A 21,734-nucleotide genomic window follows, 5' to 3' on the forward strand; every position below is an offset into this window, starting at 1 on the left:
GTAACTGGTCAGTGAGGTTTTAGAGAAATTCACTCAGATGCAGAAATCAAGAAGCTGTGTTATGTTTAATAAAGTTCGCAATCAGACACAACATACAACATGATGGAGAAAGGAAAACAAACAAGTAACTTAGTCCAAAGACAACAACCAAAAAGCCAGGCAAATAAGGAAAATAAGAAACACGTGTACTCAATTAAACCCCCAAACAATGGAGGGGAAATATTTCAAATTATAGAATTTTATTCATGCCAAATATATCATTGCATCAGTGTTTTCACAGCTCAAATACAGGAAGGCAACAAATCCATTTTGAACTTCTGAAAACTCATCCTGCCCTTAACACTCAATTTCAGACAACTCTTTGCTCTGTGTGATGACACAGAGAAGGGTACCCCGAATACGGGCATCTCAAGCACACAGCTTTGGTTGTGAGCACAGCAGCCGCACTCACCTGCTGTTCAAAGCTTATTTACAAGGTGCAACCAATCAGAAGAAATGTGGCTTAAAAGGAAGGATTAACATGTGATGTTTTATACATTTACTCCCTTACATGGATAAAAATGTAATTTTAAAGGTAGAATCTCCTAGTTTCTGAAAATACGCATAGCTAAAATACCATAAGTGGTTCTCCAGTGACCTTGTTGGTGTTAAAAGGTTAAATAAATCTTAACACATAAAAATGAATAAAAGACTGTTTCATTAATCGTTTGATGCTGTGAACTCCATCTTCAGAATGTTGGGTTTTTTGCAATTACTGAGTCCTAAATCCATGAACTTGGCGCAAATGTCATTTAACCTGTGGAGCACTCGCCCCGATTACATGTTGTTTTAATAACACCTAGGAAATTTCAAAGAGAGCTTAAAGACATACAGTGTTGCTTTCCTTTAAGAAAAGGGGTTCTCAGTTATGATTCAAAGCACATAAATGTTTTAAGTTGTGCTATCAAACACGATGGGAATATAAGTCGTGTCATTTTGGATGTTGTATCTTGTTTTGGCACAAAACTCTTTAAAAAGACGCGTCGCTAATCCCGCGTCCCTCGTGAGAACGCCGTCTCGACTCAGGCCTCTGCTTGAAAGAGACACACTGACAGAACATGTTCTGTGATCATTTTAAAAAAAAAAAAGAAAGAAGAGTGAAATCAGCCCACCCCAAAGCAATTGCTCATAAATCTCAACACAAATTATTCCACTCTGGAACAAAGCGATGAATTATTCAAAAACGACTTCTGAGAGAAAGAGCACCAGGCTGAAAACCCCAAAGTAAATACGTAATCAAAAGCCTTCAGAAAGCTCGGCTGTCTAAAAATATGCTTAGACACAGGAATTCTTCTCTTCCACAGACATAATTATACAAATTGCTCCGCGTCTCGTTAACAAGAGAGGGGGGTAATTCGTATTAGCCATTCATAGCCTATTAATCTAATAAACTAGTTGGCTCTGCGTGCGTGTGCGAGTGAGTGTGTGTGGATATGTCTCTGTATAATGAATTTCTATTAGATTTGTGTTTATTCCCCTTGTGCTGATAAGGGAGATGGGGGTAATGACTGAACTGGGTTTTGCCACTGTAGACGCATTCAAAAACACATTCAGCGCTGAGAGGAAAGGCTATCAATCAGCCTAATCCAATCAAATCGGGGATTTGATGACCCACGAAAACCTTGTACATAATTTATATCTGTAATTCATCTCATTTCTATAATTTTACAACAGTTTATAGCTGGATTGTGGGTATTTATATGACCACAGACAGAGGAGCGTGGGGACTATCGGTGTCCAGCACTCACAGTATCCTTAAAAACATATTTCTTAAAGCAGCAAATGACTGTAAAGTGTTGCTGGGAACCTGGCAGAGTGAGAGATTGCAAACCAAGCATCAATAACCAGTCAAACTTTGGTAGTTATTTACACAAATACTTGCACAACATGACAAGGTTGTCCTCTTTAATCGCTCCCATTTCTCATGACTTGTATTTTCAGCTCAGTTCAGATTTAGTTTCAACATTTAGTTTTTGGCTACTTGTCTGTTTTAATACTATATGTGTGCTGTTTCTCAGGAGCAAAATGTAAGTTCAGAAACTGTATTACAATAAAAACACTGTCCCATCTACAACAAAGCCAAGACACCAAATTGCCAGAGGCTAAAACTGAAGACATTTTCTGTACATTTCTATTTTATTTTTATTAATTTTGGAAGTAAAAAAAAAGTAAGTAAGTTCTGTTTGTTATTATTTATTCAAAAAGATTTTAATTTTATGCTACATATGTGTGTCAGACTGAATCTTTTCACAAATTTACCCAATCAAAATGTATTTATTTGCTCATCTTTCTTCTTATATTAGTATTTGTCAAGCTGTATTTGAATTATACACACAACAGCTAATTTTCACAGGAAATATTCTCCTCTTATATTCATCAAGGTCATTTTAGCTTTAAAAACGAAAAGGGTAAAGCAAATAAAAATAACACTGGATAATGTCCAAAATGAAATGACATGAAACATAATCAGAGGTGAAAACAATGACAGACTTGTAAACAAACCCAATGAAATGGATGCAAATACATCCAGGCAACACTAAGCTTAAGCCTAAACAAATCAATACACTACCACACCACAAAACTTTGAAGCTGTATAATCACATAAATTAAGATGTGCTTGTATTCAGTCTAAAGGCCAAATATGACAAACATCATACCGACCATTATTTTTTTCTACCTGTACGAATAAAAAATAAGACTTGAAATGATGACATCAATAAAATAAATAAAATAAAAACTAGTTACTACAAACTGGCCGGTTTTTCAGCATTCCTTCCTGTGATTATATTTACATGAACACGATCAAACTGTTTACTGATGTAATTGTTGCCAGTGTTCAATATGTGTGTGTGTTGTGTTTTTCGGGGTGAAAACAGCAAACTTTTTCCCATTAGCTCTAGTTTGACTGCTCCCATTTGTTAGCATAGCATCTGCTGGAAGGCCCAAGGAGAGTAGAGCTATCTAGGAGTGTCTGGGTGATTATTCATGTGCCTGCGCTCCTCCTGGAGCTGCTGCTGCTGCTGCTTGAATCTCTGCTGGCTCTCTGCTGTACCGGTTGTCAAAGCACTCAGGGAGCCCAGCGTCACCGGTCTGATTCAAAATGAATAGAAGCGCACAGATAAATCACCTCTCCATGCAGAGTGGAGGAGCTGACAGGCTGCTTTGAATGTAATTGCAAACAGTGAGTGAAAACCTCCATATGTTGCTCATAACTCTGCTCGAAAATATTTCATAATTGTGAGAAAACTGTGCGGAAATATAATTTCCATATATCACATTAGATGCACAGGTATACTTTGTGAAATCTCATCCCCAAAACACCCTGCAGCTTTAATTTAGACTCATTTACATTAAATCAGAGATAAAACAGCATCTTTCATGTGCTTTCTGAGCGGCAGTACACACACATCTACTCATGGAACATGCAGAGAAGAAAATATGACTCATACTTCAACAACAAAAACCCTGTTAGAACAAAATCACATGTTCTGAGGGAAGAGGCATAAAATACAGTCCAACCTCCAAAGAAAAATGACAACAGTGGTCATTTCTGAAGAGGGTTAAAGGTTACGAGGTGTTTATCGAGGCCAAGGATTCCAATGTCTTTGAGGTTCTTTACAAAGGGGAGGAAATCTTCCAAGAATGTCTCAAAATCCAAATGACATGGTTTTAACTAATCTTAGCAAAGTGGTTTTAGATGACACCAAATGGGTCAAACGTATCTTCATGCTAGCCAATTATGTTTGGCTAAAAAGCAGTGAGAAAAGCATTTTTTACTACAGACTGATCTGACGTGTTACAATCATATCAGACTTGTGTTGGTTATGTCTCTTGGCTTGTTTTGCCATCATGCGAGTAACCACATGTACAATGTCCAACCTTTTCCAAACAGTGGTGATGCCTTCACTTATGGTAAACTAAATGCTGGAGAAGCTCGATGGGAGAAGTTTGCCTTCTAACATGTGGCTGTTGTAGTATTATACGTAAGTGTTTTGCAGGTGACAGTTACATTAGTCTGTTTCATAGTCTTTTATACTGCCTCACAACAGCTGCTAGCAACTGTGAAAGCATGTTGTTTTTGCATTTCCGCTTGCTCGCAATGTGTTGCTTGCGCTCTCAACATTTCTGCCCGTGCGCGCTCAACTCTTTCTGTAAACCGTTATGTTTGTGCCACAAAACCAGCCAATCACAGACTTGAATGCAAAAAAATCTGATTGACTGTTCTGGTCTCCAATCAGCTCGAAATGACGAAATGCAATATCCCAGAATGCATTTCGTCCTAAGCTCAAACGAGGCAGTGGCAGAGGAACGCAGAGTGGCGGAGTTTGAAATATTACTCTTAATGGGTCACAAAAAGCGTGCCACTGCCTCGTTTGAGTTTTGGACGAAATGCATTCTGGGATATTGCATTTCGTCATTTCGAGCTGATTGGAGACCAGAACAGCCAATCAGATTTTTTTGCATCCAAGTCTGTGATTGGCTGGTTTTGTGGCACAAACATAACGCCATAGTAATCCACTCATCACCAAGCTTGATTGCCAAGAAATTCACCTTGTATTTTCATTTCACAGTCCTCAAAGAATGAACTCTAATTTCCCCAAGCTTTCCTCTAGCATCCACTAACACTCTGTTATACAACTTGTATTTTCTGTTGTGCTAAGACAGAGAAACACTGATGATTTTCATTTCTTCTGGTATGTTATAAAGGTTTTATCACTGATGCTACAGTTAAGTTAAAGAAGAATAAAAAGTAAGATGAGATTGTGCACTATACACCTAAAAAACAGCTAGAAAAAAGTATAATACAGAAATATGTGTGAAAAGATGATTAGTAAAACAGAAATAGTGACTTTTCTCAGGAAGTAACGACTCTTTTGATGTTTTCTTTGATAAATAACATGGTTGGTTGTAAAGCACTAACATCAATTAATAGCTTTAGTAATAAAAATACACCAATTTCAGTTTACTTCAGCTGTTAAAAGAAACTCTACCACCAAACACAAGTTTCTCTTTGTCATTTGTGTGTTGGTACAATAACTTGCACAAGCTGATCTCCTTTCTCAGTCATTACACTGTACTTAAAATCTGAGCCACGCATTCCTGCAGTCATTTGCAGGCAGGCGAGCGGACTCATTTACACAAACCCTCTCTCAAAAATCCACACAGGGATGCGTGCACACGGAAACCAGAAGCGGACAGTCATTTTATCATGGGGCAGAAGTGTTCATTTATAAACTATACCACCCACATATATGCTTCTCTGGTTCATTCTCGGGTTTCCTCCCCTTCCCTCTTTTTTGCTTCTCTCTTTCTCTTTATTCCTCTCTCATCTCCACTAGAAGTGAAATTACTCTCCAGCCAGCAGCGAGGTCAGAGTGTCTGGCCTCCGTTATTTGTCTTCTCCTCCTCTACAATATGTGTGTGTGTGTCCTTTGTGTGTGAATTTACAAAAGTGAGAGAGAGAGAGAGAGAGAGAAAGGCAGAGTGTGACCTCCAGCAGCACATGTAAAGCAGAATTAGACAGATTCTCCATATTTTCTTTGCAAGTGATACAAAGTAAGAGTGCGCTCAACTCTGACTCTTCAACACGATTAGAGAGTGTGGTCTTAATACAAACACAATACTGCGGCTCACTGATGAGTATGAAAGGGCAAAATAAATACAATTCAACTAGAAGCTTTTATCCATGCAACACGAGAAAAAGCATCGACAAATAACACATATTACAACATGTAACTGACAACAGTCAAAGGAAAATTCTATAAGAACAATGCATAAACTATCTATTAGATAAATTATAAGATCGTTAAAAGTGACAAGAAAAATATATGTTCTATAGATTGAAATAGACATGATGGTTCTGCAAGAGATTTTGTTTTGAATTCCACAGTATCCCCACAGATCAGAGTGCTGCACTGGGTACAGTTTAAACATGGGAAATTCCCACGTGGCAAGGTAAAGTCAGCTCCAATCAATACATCTCTCAGATTTTTGGCATATTTATCATCAAAGGTCAGAATATCTTTGAAAGAGTGACCTTATTAAATGGTCACTGGTGTTTAAAGAGGCATATTTTTATTTCTGTAGAAAGAAAGTATCACATTTTTAGACTGATTTTATGGAATGGTATTTATTTATTTATTCTTTGTTTGTTTTTATACCACACTTAGTAAATGATGAATAAGAACATTTTAGGAAAGAGTTAAATGATTTGAAAAGTCCATCCATTTGATTGCACTTATCCTTTTCAGGGTCGCTGGGGCCTATCCCGGCTGTCTTACAGCAAGAGGCAGGGTACACCCTGGACAGGTCAAAAGTGTGTCGCAGGTCTAAGACATAGATAACCATTTGCACCTAGTGTTTTAATTAACCTAACCCTATGGGCTCAAAATGTGGTCATAAATATTTTGTACGTGTGTGCGTAAAAAAGATTTGTATGTGTAAAAAAGATTTGTGTGTGCATCTAGTACAGGTAGCGCTGCTGCAAAAACCCACAGAGCCCAGCAGCCAGCGCAACAAATTCTGGATCCTTTGCTTTTAGTTAGCAGTTAGCATTAGCAGCACATCCTGCGTCCGATGTGAAAGGACTTTTATGCTGTGCACTGTGACTCACAGCAATGGTCCCGGGTCAGCCCTGACTTTGTGTTAAACTAATCCTAAAGTAATAATGGTATTTCTAACCACTGATATACCACAACTTTTTCCTTTCAACAGCTACTGAAAGTTAGGGGACCTAGCTGCTATCGGATATTTATATAGAGATCCTCCAGCTTCAAACTGTATCACCCTTCAAGGACCTGCAGTTCAAAAAAGCGCCCCTCCGACAGCCAAACCCATCTGTTCTCTGATTGGATTGTTACATTTGTGATTGACATGACATTGACCAATCAGATGAAAGGAAGAAAAATAGGGTCAAAATCCGTACTTGTAACTTGCAGGGTTTTTTTCCTAAGTCCACACACAAATCTTTTTTACACATACAAATCCTTTTTACGCACACACAAATCTTTTTTACACATACAAATCTTTTTTACAAGTACAAAATATTTATGACCACATATAACCCCACTAACTGCATGTCTTTGGACATTAGGAGGAAGCTGGAGTACCCACAAAAACACCGTGAAAGACCCTGGCCTGATGGTGGAATTGAACTCAGGACCTTCATGCTGTGAGGCAACAGTGCTAACCACTGTGCCGTTAAAACGGGAGCTCTAGTGCTATACCTTTATAGTATCCACATGGAAGTTTGTTTGTTTTTGTTCAGTTCAGTTTGATTAAATTTTGTTTATATATGTTTGTGCCAAATCACAACCTTACAATTATACAGAGAAAACCCCAACAACCACAGCGCTCCCTGTGAGCAAGCTTGGTGACAGTGAGAAGGAAAAACTCCCTGTTCTGCAGGAGGAAGAAACCTCCAGGCATACCTGGCTGGTTGTGAGGATTCAGTTGCTATGAAGGCAGAAAAACGTCCATAAAGAACCAAATGGTTGTTTTCTACAAGCTTTTTAATGTTTTTTAATTGGTCATTTTAACATGGAAGTCTAAAGAGTGCCCTTCCTGCTTGGCCCCAGAAGGTTTCACTTAGTTTGTGCTTAAATTCTAAACCAAAGGTGTGACACGGTGTGGTCTCTCTGTCCTCCTACACACTCCTGACCTCCTCTCCTTTTCCCCTCCCCTCCTTTACTTTCACCTTCCTTCTCTTCCTATTTTTTCTGAGCTGTTAGCACATGAATATCTGTCAGTTATTTTCCCCACTGTACGTTCCCTTCACATTGGCACGACACTTTGTGTTTCTGCTTGCAAGCACTAGTCTAACACAATAGTGCTTGAAGCTTAACAGCTTTTTATGCTTACGTAAGTGTGACTGTGCATGTGTCTCCCTGCCAAACCCTTCACCTTGTATCCAAATGCCCCCCTCCTTCTGCCTCTATATTCATCACTATTAGAGATCCATAACGCTTCCATTCTGCTGTAGCTCCCTGCCTTCAGCTGAAGAAAGCACTCAGCTTTTTGATCTGCCCAAGCAGCTCAGCTGTGGACGGCTCCCTCATGAATGAATTTTCGCTGAACACCAATGGCACAAGCTGCTTCCTCAGACAAGATGCCCATGTGCTGAGCTGTCATACTGCAGCGTTAAACCATCGCTGTGATAAGTGAGCACTTGAAACATGGAACCTGAAACGCATCATCAGCTACAGATTTCTTTTTGCCGATGTGCCGTCATGGTGCCAGACATGCGTGGTTTTCTAATATGCAAACTGTCAAAGTGTTAAAATCTCATTTGTTTCTTTTGTTTGTCGAGCAGGTGTCAGATGAAACATTGCTTCCATGACATTGATCACACTGGAAAACTAACAGATTAGCTTTTATCAACTGGAAGCTTCAGGAAGGCTTCGCTGATATAGAATGGACTTGGCACATAAAGGTTCAGCATAGGCAGACTTTTAAAATGCAGGATATCCACAGAGACTTTTGCCTCTCATAGTGGCTCGGCTTCAGGGTGGGGATAGTTTTGTTCAGTACAGACCATTGTTACATCCTGTAGACTACAGGGGATTTCAAAAAGTAACTTAACATGTTAAAAAAAAGTCAACAAAGTCTTCGTTGCCTGTGCTCCACTTCTTTACTCCAGTTTCATGAAATTTGGTGGGGTAGTTTCTGGGATAACATATCTCCACCACCTATATTCCTAATGATTTAGTAATCCTCTGACCTTTCCTCTAGTCAGGTTCTGATGAGACTTAGCTTTTCTTGTTAAGACATTAATTAGTAAAAAACACAAAAATAATGCTATTTTCTGAGTAAAATTACAAGGCCTGAGAATAAACCCTCTGCAGACAACATGGGCATCTTTAGATCTTAAGAAACCTTTTACTAATGATATACTGACAACCCATAGAGAACATTATGTATAATCTGTTATATAAGTTTAATAATTCACAACAAGTTTTCCTGGGCATAAATTTTTTTTTTAAATTCTAAGATTTTGAAAACAACTTTAAGCTGAGTTAGTAGCCAGAAAAACTACCACGTTCATTAAACTTTGTCCCAAATCTTAAGTTTTGTTTGACTACAGTGAAAGACAAAACTAAATTTTCAAGCAAAATGATTTCTTACTCAGACTCAATTAGATTTTATTTACAAAGTTCCTAATCACATCAGCAGTTGCCTCAAGGTGTTTTACAATAATACAGAGAAAACCCCGACCTGTAAGCAAACACTTGGCGACAGTGGGACAGAAAAAGTACCTTTTAACCTTTTGCTTACTAGAGCATCGGAGAGCAACTTGGGGTTAGTATCTTGTCCAAGATTATTTGACATGCAGACTGGAGGAGCCACGGATCGAACCACTAACCCCAAATTGCTCTCCGATGCATCCATCGGAGTATGAATGTGTGTGAATGTATGAATGTAGTTAGGAAGCACTCAAAGTTTAGAAGAAAGTGTTTGTGTGATTGGGTCAATGTCGCATTTTGTATAAAGCGCTTTGAGTACTCTGAGAGAGTAGAAAAGCGCTATATAGAATGAGTCCATTTACCATTTAGATGACCTGCTCTACCTCCTGAGCTACAACCACCCCAAAAATATAAGAGAAACTTCATTTGACTGCCTACTCGAAATACCCAGAAGTGGTAGGTGGGCATCAGGCACATGCGACAGTAACAGCTCATCAATGTGAGTTACTGTAACATAACTGAAATATGTGTCAATTCAAATAATCTTGTGTTTTGGTTATGCACATTTCAAATTATCTTAAGTAGAACGAGAGAAATAAAAGACTGAAGAAAGAAAATGAGAAAATTCTGAAAAATTGAGTTTTGTTGCAATTTAATAGCAGTGAGTTATCAGTATAGCAAAAAAAAAACATGGCTCGAATCGTGAGGGAAATCCACCAGTCAAAGAAGCAAAAACAGATGTTTGCCAGAATTGTCACAGAGTATGAAATTAAAAGAAAAAGGTTACGATAATCTATATTTTTTTCAAAACTAGCGCGGGATCTGTGAAAGCCATCAGAAATTGTGACTTATTTTTAAAAGTTGATCACAAACTCCAGTCCAGGCACTGAAATCCTCCTTAGTGCGTCTTTCATTTTACTTCTACACAGAGCCTTAGAGAAAATGTTGTTATCTAACCACAGCCAAACTGTTAGACACCTTAATAACATTCATTTTGTTCCACAGTTTTGCCTGGGGGGGTTGGAGTGTGCGTATGTTTGACACGGGAGGAGGAGGAGTGTGTGCGTGTGCATGTGTTTGTGTGTGTGTGCATGTGGGGGGGGGGGGGGGGGGGGGTTACCTAAGGAAAAAATAAAAACAGCTTTGTTCAGGAGTTGATGCTTATTTCACAAAATATTATGACACTGTCTCGGGTTATAAAAATTATTCCATAACCAAAACACCGCGGCTTCAATCGCGGCACCATCTGTCTTTCACGGCACATTTTAGCATCAAATCAAACGCTGACATGCTCACTGAGTGTAACAGCGCGTCAGCTGACTGCCTGCAGTGTAGAATGAAGGATGTAAAGTGTAAATGTCAGAGCGCTCTAACCTGCTGCTCTCCCAGCTCTCTCTTCAGTCTGTTCTGCCACTGCAGCGCCTGCATCACGATCGCTTCCCACCTTCTCTCTAGGTTGATAGACAGCAGCTGCAGGGCCTCTCTGTGCTGCTCCGCATCAGGGCCCACCTCAGCCATGGGGCCCGACTGTTTTAGGGTGGGGATTAGATCGATTTATTGTAAGAATTGACAACAGAATTTATTCTTCTCAGGGTTTCAAAAGTCTAAAAATTATAAATATAAAATTTAACATTTCTAAAGTATATTTTGTGAGTTATATATAACTCGTGTCTTTTGCTGGTGAGGTGAATCCACAGTTCTTTTACATTGGCAGCCAACTTTCCATCATCTAAGTTGTGTTTTCCTTTACCCACCTGGCTCTGTTGTAGCAGCTTCTGGCACAGTTTCAGAACAGAGGAGACCCCACGCCGTCGGGCTTGAATGTCCGAACACAGGGGCTGGATGGCAACATGGAAGAGAAAGACGAGGAGAGTGAGGTCAGAAAAGCAGCTCATTTGCACAACAACAAGAAATGCTGAGCGTCAGCTCATTAGTTCAAACTTCTTGTAGAGGTTGAAAAATCATATTGTGGTTTGTTTCACGTTAGCTAAGCTCCCCATTTCCTTTAAAAAATTTTAAATTCCAACTTCAAACCTTAAATTGGTTTGGTTTTTGGATACAAAAAAGTCCCATACCAAAAATATTCAATTTTTTTCCTGCTACTTTTTTAGATTTCAAAAAGTCTGAGTTGCTCTGACAACCCCTAAAGATTCCTGCCAAAAGAAAAAGACAAATCATATGCGTCCTCTTTCATGCAACACTATGCTCTCTTAATTATTTATTTATTTAAATAAATATATTTAAATACATATATATTTATTTACATTTTTTTGTTAGTACTTCTTACTTTACTGTAATATGTTTATGGTTAAAAGTATGTCAAGAAGCACGTAAAGTACAATTTATGTGCTTCAACGAGGCTCGACTCAATGTACTGCTCAGGATAATTAGCTGTACTTTTCTGGTTTAAATGATCATAAACTGTTGGTTTCTTTTACAGACTTACTGTCATTGCCCCTAATCCCTCCATCTTTCTTGTACAATGTTACCAATGTCCCGAATTTTCATTAATACTAACACAGGGAGAAATTATGGACACGATTATGAAAACAACACCCTAAACATTAAATAAACCAGAATTATTCATTTCTCTAACAATAAAAGATCAAGAAAGAAGACCTACATTTGCTGCACTTCACTGTAGTTAAATTCTGGTCATTCATTGCAGTTTATTAGCATAAAGTCAAATTCAGCACACAGATCCTTGATCAGCAGCAACAGTGCATAAAATAAATGACAACAGCCAATATTCCCCCTCTCTGCTTCCTCCCGGCTTCTGTCTAATAAATGCAAAAAAAGAGGAAAAAAAAGAAACAAGGATTGGCAGTGCCTATTATAAATCACTATATGCTGATGAGTTTCCACACTCAAAGGTCAGTGTGTGTGTGTGTTTGCATGTTTCAGTGTTTACTCGTGCAGGCTTGTGCATAAAGTTTGTGTAGCAGTGGGTGTATGTGCAAACATATGCATATATTTCTGTGTGTGAGACAGCGAATAGAGGGGACAGCCTTACTCCTCTGCGGCAGGGACCAAGCACGTCCAAGCCCCAAACTATTTATGCTAATCCTGCCTGCTCGCTGAAAAGCACTTCCTTTACATTTTCTTTACATTTTTCCAATAAATATTAAACACTATTACAATGAAATGGGATTCTCTCTCTCCCTCTAACTCTCTCTCGCTCTCTCTTTCTTGCGTGCGCACACATTCACACTTTGCCTCTTTCTCACACACACTCAACACTTCTTCTCCCGTCTTTCATCTCCTCTTTCCCGCTCTCTTCAGTTTAGCATATTTGTGGCTTGCCTGGTTGTCTAAACAGAAGATGGGGATGCAGAATACAGCAGACAGGATCAAGAGGACAAGCCAAGTGTGTGTTCGCGTGTGTGTCTGTGGGGTGGCAGATAAATTTATTCCAAACAGGAGGTGTGTATTACATTGAGGGAGGAGGCTCTAAACAATGAAACGACTGAGTGATACTCGTTCCGCGCCAAATAAGTGCAGCAGACAGCACGGAGGAAGCACAGGAAGACGTATTAAACTAGATTGGGGCTGGAACAACACTTTGAAAACCAAATATGCTGATTGAGAAATGTTTTCAAAATGAGCTTTTTAGCATGTGAGAAACTTCTCTATATCACTCGTTGGGCAGTGAAGACCAGTCCATCCGTTTGCTTCGGTGCTGATGCAAGATCTTTCTGCTCCACAGAAAACCAGCTGTGTGCTTCCTGATGGATTACGACAGGTGTACAACTTATTGCCATCCACAAACAAATTTAACAGGCTAACAGACCCATTTTTGAGCTGTCTACTCAACCGTGTCTTGCAAACTCATTTGCTTCAATACTTAATCAATACAGTCATGTACAAAGACTGTGTAATGATTCACTGTATATCCCAATGTAACTGTGCCCTAAGGTTTAGTAATAGACTTTAAATCTAGTTTCTTTTATTAGGCTTCTGATAAGTGTCTAGTGCACAGCAGAACCATGGATAAACCATTATAGTACAGACCAGGGGTTTTCAACTAGGGAAACAAATGTCTCGTGAGGGTACTGCTACAGAAGAATAGCGCTATGGGAAAAGTGTGAATTCATTATTAAATTTAAAAAATTGATATTAAATACAATTGACGGCTGACATATCAGGCCAAGAGTAAGACTCAGTAAAGACAAACATAACTGATTAAAAGTTGAAATACAGCTGCTAGCTAAAGTTCAGAACAGGAAATTGTAAATAGTTTTTGTAAAAGCACCATTTCAAATCACAGTGGGCCTTCTGCTTTGTCATCTCATATCTGACTAAAACTTTCACATCCCAGATGAAAAACTAAATATGTAGAATACTTTTTAACATTAAATTCGACTATACTAGTTTGATTCAACTTTCATGCTGGGTTGAGCAAATATGTTAAGTTGTAACCCAAAACCAAAAATATTAGTGGACTGTCTAATCTGAATAGAAGCAAATTCTGGAGAATTATAATGAAAAGAAAATTATTTAGTTAAATCTATGCAAATATTTTGTTTTCGAGAACCACATTGTAACCATGCACATTGTCCTGGAGGTCTTAAACATGGAACAATGTAGCATTTTCATATATCATGCCCCCCATAAAGTTTGGGGAAACACTTTGTTCCCCCTCTGCTTCTTAATGTAAAATTCTAAATAAAAAAAAATCAGACATGATTAAATTTCAAAAGACTTTAAAATTCATTTGCATGCATTTCAGTTGCACAATGTAGAAATTAGAACACTTTTTATACCTTGTCCCACCCTTCAGGGCACCACTTCAGCATTTCTTGAATTTTCAATGCCTTTTAGTATTATTTAAACTTAACCTGAATTATCAGTCTGGAAATAGTAGATAGAGTACATCTCGAAAATGGGAAACTGGTGGGTGTTTAGCAGAAAATGCTCCAAAAACGTGATAATCTGAGATTAAAAGACCTGTTTAACAATAGATAGCACAGTATAGATAAACTGTTAGCTAACAGTTGCTAAGTATAAAGAAATGAATAGCTGCTAAAGTGTGTATTAATTGAGATAACTAAAAATCTGTTTGAAAACATTTGGGGGACGTTGGTGTAGTTACCAACAGAGCACTGATGCAGTCTCCAACAGTGTTAGCTGCTTGGTTCTATAATACTTTAAGAATATTTGCCTTGTTAATTAAATGATGAAGAGCCTTGTAGGCAGGACTAATGTGAGTGCGATCTGCTTTTGTTAAACACAACAATATAATGATCCAAAAACTAAGAAAAAAAACCTAACTAAAATAAGCCCTTTCCTCCCAGCATGACATGAAATTAAGTAAATGTCTCAAGAAAAACATGACTTCATGTAGAGGAAAACTATATGTGGGTACCAGGAAAAATAGACACAACTTCACTGTTTGTCAGTGCAAGTGCAACAAACTTCTCTTTGAGAGAATTTATGGTAAAGGTTATGTGTTTTCACAAAGGGAGTTTACTCTTTTTGTCTATATTAAAAACACCTTTAAAAACACATTAACATGGATATGAGCGGTATACCAACAGTTGCATTACTTGTGAAAGTCACAAGTGTTATGCTCGCAGATTGGTAAGCTTTACAGAGCAAAACTCTGTTCTTTGTGAATTCATTTCCATACAGAAAGGAAAAAAAGAGAGATTCCTAAGTTTCTATTGTTTCTGCACTGCTGGTTTTTATGCACTGATCCCCCCCTCTCTCACTCTCTTTTTCTCTGGACCGGTCTAGCCTGGCTGGGTCCGTATTGACTCAGAGGGCTCTACAGACACAGTTGGACAAATATTTGCTAAAAAGCTTTTCTTCAAAAATACATGGGAAGCCATAGAGTGGCTGCGGAGAAAGGGATGGAGAATGTAGAGGGGAGGTTGAGATGGACAGAAAAGCCAAAAGCAAGTGTGAGATAGGTCGACAAAGAGGTGAAGGTAAAAACGAGGGAAATGTGCAAAAGCGTGAAGACTGAGAGAAAAGACTAGTGAGACTAGTGAGGGAATAGAAAAGACAAAACAAAGGTAATTGTAAACAAAGGCAGGAAATTTGCTCTTTTGGGAAATGATGACTCTATGGTGATACCCCTCAGCCTTTTAGTAAACATGCCTATGGTATCAATTTCAAAAACTTTGCCTTTTTCTCAAGTTATCACATTCACAAGATTTTCAGAAAACTTACGCTGACCTTGAGGTCGAGGTCACTGAGATTCGAGCTCGTCTACGATTTTTGGTAGAAGCACCTGTGGTATCAATTTAAAAATCCTACATCGCCACCTTAAGTTTTCGCATTCACATGATTTTAAGAAAACCTGATCATGGACCTATGACCTTTAGGTCAAGGTCAGTGAGATTTGAACTCATCCAAGATTTTTAGCAGATGAACCTACGGCACTAATTTGAAAATCCTACGCGACTTCCTTCTTCAGTGATTGCAGTCACAAGACTTTCAGAAAACTTGACCTCTGACCTCAGTCTTGTGGTTGAAGTCATTGAGATTATAGTAGATACGCCTATGATATCAAGTTAAAGCTCCTACATTGCTTCGGTCTCCTGTTGTGCCATTTGCAAAAAACTTTGTGATTCTGTTGATCTGCTTTTCCATAACTGTCACAAGTTAGACCAGGAAATCAGTGTTGAGTGTGTCCAGTTGTTGCCCCTTTTTTTGCCTCTTTTTTTTTAAATGGGACTTTTAATGACGATTTGTGGCCAAGTGTGAAGCTGCTAGGATGTGAGTCAGCACCACTAATTGTTCACATGCTGGCCTCAGAAAGGTAAACTAGTTTACCTAAACTGGTGATAAAGCTTTAAAATTTCAAAACACACTATATTATATTCAAAACATACGCCTTTTAATCAGTTTAAGTTGAAGGACATAGATCAAGGGTGTCAAATATAAGGCCCTGGGGGCAGAATTGGCCCGGCAATTCTGTAAAATGTAAAATTGCCCAAAGAAATCTCTTCCAGTTGAGTTATTTGTCCTATACAAGAATATATACTGGAGTTTGTTTAACATACACCAAACATGTCCGGTGTGAAAGCATTTTAAGTATCAGGAAATCTTACTTGTGGGTGAGCATAAGATGAAGTGTGTCAACACCAGTGCTGGCACTGTATGAGACTGTTATGGTTCAAATGGAGCAAAAGAGACACTCTTGATTTAATGAGTACTTCACCAACACAAGACCTAATTAGAAATGAGAAAACAGATTTAGAAAATAAGTGGATAAAATTAGCATCCTTGGCGAGGCTTCTGGCTCGTCCAGGTTGCCAAAGAGAAGAATTCATGAGGTTTCAGAGGAACCTCTAAGTCCTTCGTGTTGAACAGGTTGTGGTCCTTCAGCATCTGATCGGGAATTGTCCATTTCACAGCCATCTCGAGCGTCAGACCAAGAAAAGCTGTTAATGGCTTGTGTAGATCTCTCCAGATTGTCATATTCAAAGCTGACCAGCAGAAGAGACACTCAAAAGACAAATGATTTCACTATCTCCTCATTTGCTTTCTCTCTGTCTCTCTCTCCCTCCCTTCCTGTATCTCTGTCACTCAACACTTTCTTTCAGGAAGAGTGACCGGCTCACGATAAACAAAAGGAAAAGGATCTGCTCTCCTCTTTCTATAATTCCCCCTTCACCCTCTTCCTCTCTCACTCCTTGGCTTTCTCAAGCTTGATCTCTCACTCTCCCCTACTCCATCCTGCTCTATCTCTCTCATTCTTTAAATCTCCTTCTCCTAAAAACAAAATCCTCTTAACTCTCCGCCACCTCCTCATCTCCACAATCTAATTACCAAGACCTGCCGTGAGGAGAGGGATGCAGGGAGGTGTGAGAGAGGGAGAAAAAGCAAAAGACAGAGAGAGGAGAGTGGAGGTTGTTACTGTGGTTGCTATGTCAGTGTTTCACGAGTGGAAAGCACTTTGAAACAGAGGTGAGACAGAGACATAAGAATAGAAGTGGGTAAGATGTGTCATTTTCTGAATATAGAGTCTTTAAAAAGCCATCATTCTTGGATTAAAATAAACAGGATTCATTAGTGTTGAGGCTTTTCCACCAAATCCTTTTCTGCGATTTCACAAATGAAGGTTACACCAAAAAATCTCTTCAAAACAATAAGCAACAGAACTGAACCTATATAAAACAATACATACACTGTCTATCGGAAAACCTGTTTTGAATACTAGACAGTAAATCTAATGACATATTTAACAGTGTCTTTCAATACCCGAGCGTTTTTTGTATTTTGCTGTTTGCCATAAAATTACTACAGCCTGACAAATACGGAGGGACGGATGAGATCAACTGTGATGTGAACACCGAGAAACATTAATAAACTCGAACTTGTGGACTTCTCAAACTTACTGGATTATTTCTCATCAGCACCCGAAGAAACAAGTGTTCAAACTGTTGGTCATGCAATCTATCCATCCACCCATTCTCTACCGCTTATCTTTGGGGGCTGGAGTCTATCCCGGCTGTCTTAGGGTGAGAGGCAGGGTACACCCTGGACAGGTCGCCAGTCTGTCGCAGGGCTAACACATAGACACAGACAACCAGTCGCACTCACATTCACACCTATGGGCAATTTAGAGTTTCCTATTAACCTATTCCTAGTAACTGCATGTCTTTGGACCGTGGGAGCAAGCCGGACGACCCGGAGACTCTCAAGACCTTCTTGCTGTGAGGCAACAGTGCTAACCACTGTGCTGACCCGATCTAATTCAAAGTAAATGTTGTGTAAAACACCAAACGTGAAGATCACCAGTTAAAAAAAAACAAAGGAAAGAAAACAAAGTCAGATAGCCACAGCAAGGGTAACCAGAAATAGAAAGAACAAAAAGAAAATGTAATAAAAAAAGAAAGACAACTACATAAAGGCATAATGAACAAGAAAAACAAATGAGAGACAACGCGGAGAGCAGACAAGGGCAAACTGTAAAGGATTCTGAGACAGAAATGAAGAGAGCGATGCACAGAGAGAGGGAAGGAGAATTTTGGCTGCTTGCGTGGTGACCCAGCGGATATTTCAATCAATTACCATTAATTAGAAATCTCTGATTAATTCTATTTGTTGATTAAGTCAATTAAAACCACAAGCACTCGTTATCGCACAACGAGCCTAATGAATTCCTGTCGACAATTTGTTCCCACACACATATTCCCTCTGCTGCTGCTAATACCGCCTAAAGCTACCCAAACTTTGTTGTTTGCATACTCTTTCCCATCTTTCTCCTCTTTTCTCTTCAACTCTCTCTCCTCATCTGACATTTGTCTTCTTCTTTCTCCTCCCTCTTTCTCATCCTCTTCTTTGTCTCTCTTCATCTTTGTTACAGTTTCATTTCGTCTATATGTCTAATTGAATTCATACAAAGACTAACGTTACAGAGCAAGCACACTCGGCTCCGTCGGTTCGTTGAAGAGCACCTTGACAGACGTCATTATGCAGAAAGCCTGTCCTTCAGGGTTTGGAGGCTGAAACAAGGATAGGAAACATCTATCCTGGTGTGTTGGTCGGGACTGGAGAATCAGTGTACATGGTTGCAGAACAAATCCACAACCTTGCTAGATTTTTTTTTTTTACGAGAAGTTAGATTATTGTTCTGGAGTTTTGGTTAATACCAGTGGACGGAATAAACATCAAGAAGTAGGGTTAAAACATCTTGGATCATGTATTGGTTTAGAGTGGGCAGTGTTTCGGTTTTGTTGGATCAGCTCCATCATCTCTTACCTCCCGAAGTACAAGATGTCAAAATTGTCACAAAATGTTAAAAATGGCCAAAGTTAAGAATTATTTTTTAAGACAACATTTGACATTTTATTTGATTGTGCAATGGTTGTAATCAGAAAGGGACAAAACATCTCAGGTACACTGATCAATATCAGCAGACAATATTTAAATATAAAAACTTGTTCCCAGTGCCGTACAACATCACTTCTAATGTCATTAACGTTAACTCAAACTAAACTAAAAAGTAGATCTGAAAAACATTTTAGTTAACAAAAAGCAGGGAACGTTGTTGCTGTGAGGCGACCACAGTCACCGTAGTTTTGTATTTTCTAATTAGTTCATTTTGACATTTTGTTTTTAATTCAGTTTAGTTTCTTTTAATTTACAGGGTGACTTTTCTTGTTTCAAAATGTTTAATTAAGTTTACCTTGTATTACCTTCAGTGCTAGTTTGTACTTTTTTAAGTAAGAGGTTTTTTTTTTTAAAGAAAACAAACACCATCTCCTGGTTACACTCTTCAATTGGGTGAACAGGGTGTATTTATGGGGAAAAGTCGATACGCCCCAAGAGAAGAAAGGGGGACTCCCAGTGACTGACATTCAGCTGACATCTGATTGTCAGTTAACAGTCAGCCGGCAGTCCTCTGGCTGAAAGTGGCAATTCTGAGTGGCTGTATTTGTATCAGGTAACACAGCTGACTATTAAAACCAGGTTAGACATTATTGTCCTTCACATCATTTCTGTATGGAGAAACAACTGTATCTGGTTATTGGGAGGGCTTTTAACCTGAATTAAAGGTTTTTATGTTTCCAACTACTCCTCAGTGAACTCTGTGATTGTCTTTCCTTTAAAACACACGTGAAGTTGCTTAACTAATATGCACTATATCACCTTATAAGATTTCTCCAAATGGGTCACACCACATTATGGAATGAGACTCGATGTAATACTTCCAGTGACTCAGAATCCATCTGTTTCAGGCTCACTGTTTTTTAACAGCACATATAGGGCTCTGAAAGACAGCAGGATTCATTAAGGGCTTTTAGAGCAATTCACTGAAAATGGAAGCAGACAATAAAGTAAAACGTACCTCTCCCACTCACTTTACCGCTGTGTTTGTCAAATTTACAGCAAAACCTGGAAACCCATGTGCATTAAAATATTAAATTAATACTCACTGACAATGTGAGAGCTTGACGCCAAAGTTTGGGTTTTTACTCTGACATCTCTCATGATAAGGACAGAGATCAAAGGTCAGATAGTTGTATGATTTCATATTGCTCCTATCCAAAAAGAGTGATAGATTTGCAGAGATTACTGCTTACAGTTCATCAGTGTCCATCACTGTTTATGATCATCATAACCACTACAATGAATAGAAAACATATTAAAAATAACAGTTTAACAAGAGTTCAACTGTATGGCTGGTAATGTTTCCCCTGAAAGTGCAAATCTATTTGCCTGTGTGTGTGTGTTTGTCAGGATGTTGGACCCCATCACAGCAGGATCAGTCTCATCAGATCTTAACGAGTTAAAATGTGATCCTGAAGATGCCAGCCAAGGTTGGAAGTGCTCAAGCAGCGGGGCTATGGGGCTAAAAAAGTGAAAGCATTGCACAGTTGATATGAACTGCATCTCCTCTAATGCTTTCTTCAAATGCTTAAAATGCTCATATTTAGCCATTAAAATAACATCTTTACAGCCTGATATAAACTAGCACTGTAGCTAATTCATCCATACATAACAACTGCATGGGGGAATTTTTTTCCATCAATTCAATCTAATTTGATCCTGTTAAAACAAAAAAATTAAAACATCTAAATCAACTGGAATTCTCTACAGCGTTTTCCTGGTGACTTTTGAAGCAATTTTAATGGAATTATCTGACAAACAATATGACGAGCTGGGAGCTACACCTCATCCAGATGACAGAACTTCTAGTATTTTCTGTATTTTTTCTCAGCATTTTTTAGCAGATATCTGTATCTGTGCATTGTACCTGTATAGTTTATGGAGCTTTTAGATTAGATTTAGATTTACTTATTGTTCTTTCAGAAATTCCATTTGTGCCGATGGCGATGGTCTGACAAATATATCCACAATAAAGATATCTCAATTACACAAGAAGAAAGTGCCACAGTGCCAAAAGTCAAAACTATGTGCGCGTGACACCCCTATCATACCACATCATATCATTTACAGCTGGATTTGTTCAGCAGAGTTATACCACAAGATAAAGAAGACCTCTGGGCAAAAGATGGGCTGTTCCCTCCAACCCAAGGAAGGTCAGAGGTATTCACCATGAAGAAGGTGTACTATATCACTGAAGATATCTCACCCTTTTTCCACCACTTGTGACTCTCAAAGTTGGGTCATACTGCATTATTGCTGACCTGCAATCTTACCATCCATGTTAACAATCCTACTGAGTTTGCTCTTACTGATTACTGAAAGTGAAAAACACCAGGCAATAAAACAAAAAGTTGGGATACTTTCTGCAAATGAACATTAAATAAAACACTGTATGCTGTCCGCTTATCCACATCAAACTGTCTCGGCTTCTGCATTAAGTATTACCATTACATAAATGACAGTGGTGTTTGAGTCCAAGTCAGGTTTTCATCAATTGTATCTAAAACTGTATCTAAATATTTATATGGATTTACAACTTGAATACAGTCACCACCCAACACTACCAATGCTACATCAAAATATGTTTCTTTGGTTACCTTGGTGTTTAATTTAAGAAAACTAGCATCACACCAAGTAATAAACTCATCCAGATATTCAGGATACTTT

The 21,734-nt window shown here is 38.6% G+C and overlaps 1 protein-coding gene across 1 annotated transcript in view; it reads right to left on the reverse strand.

Moving 5' to 3' along the window:
* The window catches only part of akap6 (A kinase (PRKA) anchor protein 6), a 230,224-nt gene that overhangs the window by 17,151 nt on the left and 191,339 nt on the right, over window positions 1-21,734 (reverse strand). The window contains exons 18-19 of the mRNA XM_085258340.1: window positions 10,976-11,059; window positions 10,596-10,748 (exon numbers count right to left, since the gene is read on the reverse strand). Coding sequence (XP_085114466.1) covers window positions 10,596-10,748; window positions 10,976-11,059 — 237 coding nt within the window. The remainder of the gene's footprint in view (window positions 1-10,595; window positions 10,749-10,975; window positions 11,060-21,734) is intronic.

This window comes from Mchenga conophoros, linkage group LG19, assembly GCF_057382185.1.
Source record: "Mchenga conophoros isolate Kocher_MC1m ecotype Shallow Benthic linkage group LG19, M_conophoros_male_GT1.1, whole genome shotgun sequence".
Classification (NCBI taxonomy): domain Eukaryota; kingdom Metazoa; phylum Chordata; class Actinopteri; order Cichliformes; family Cichlidae; genus Mchenga; species Mchenga conophoros.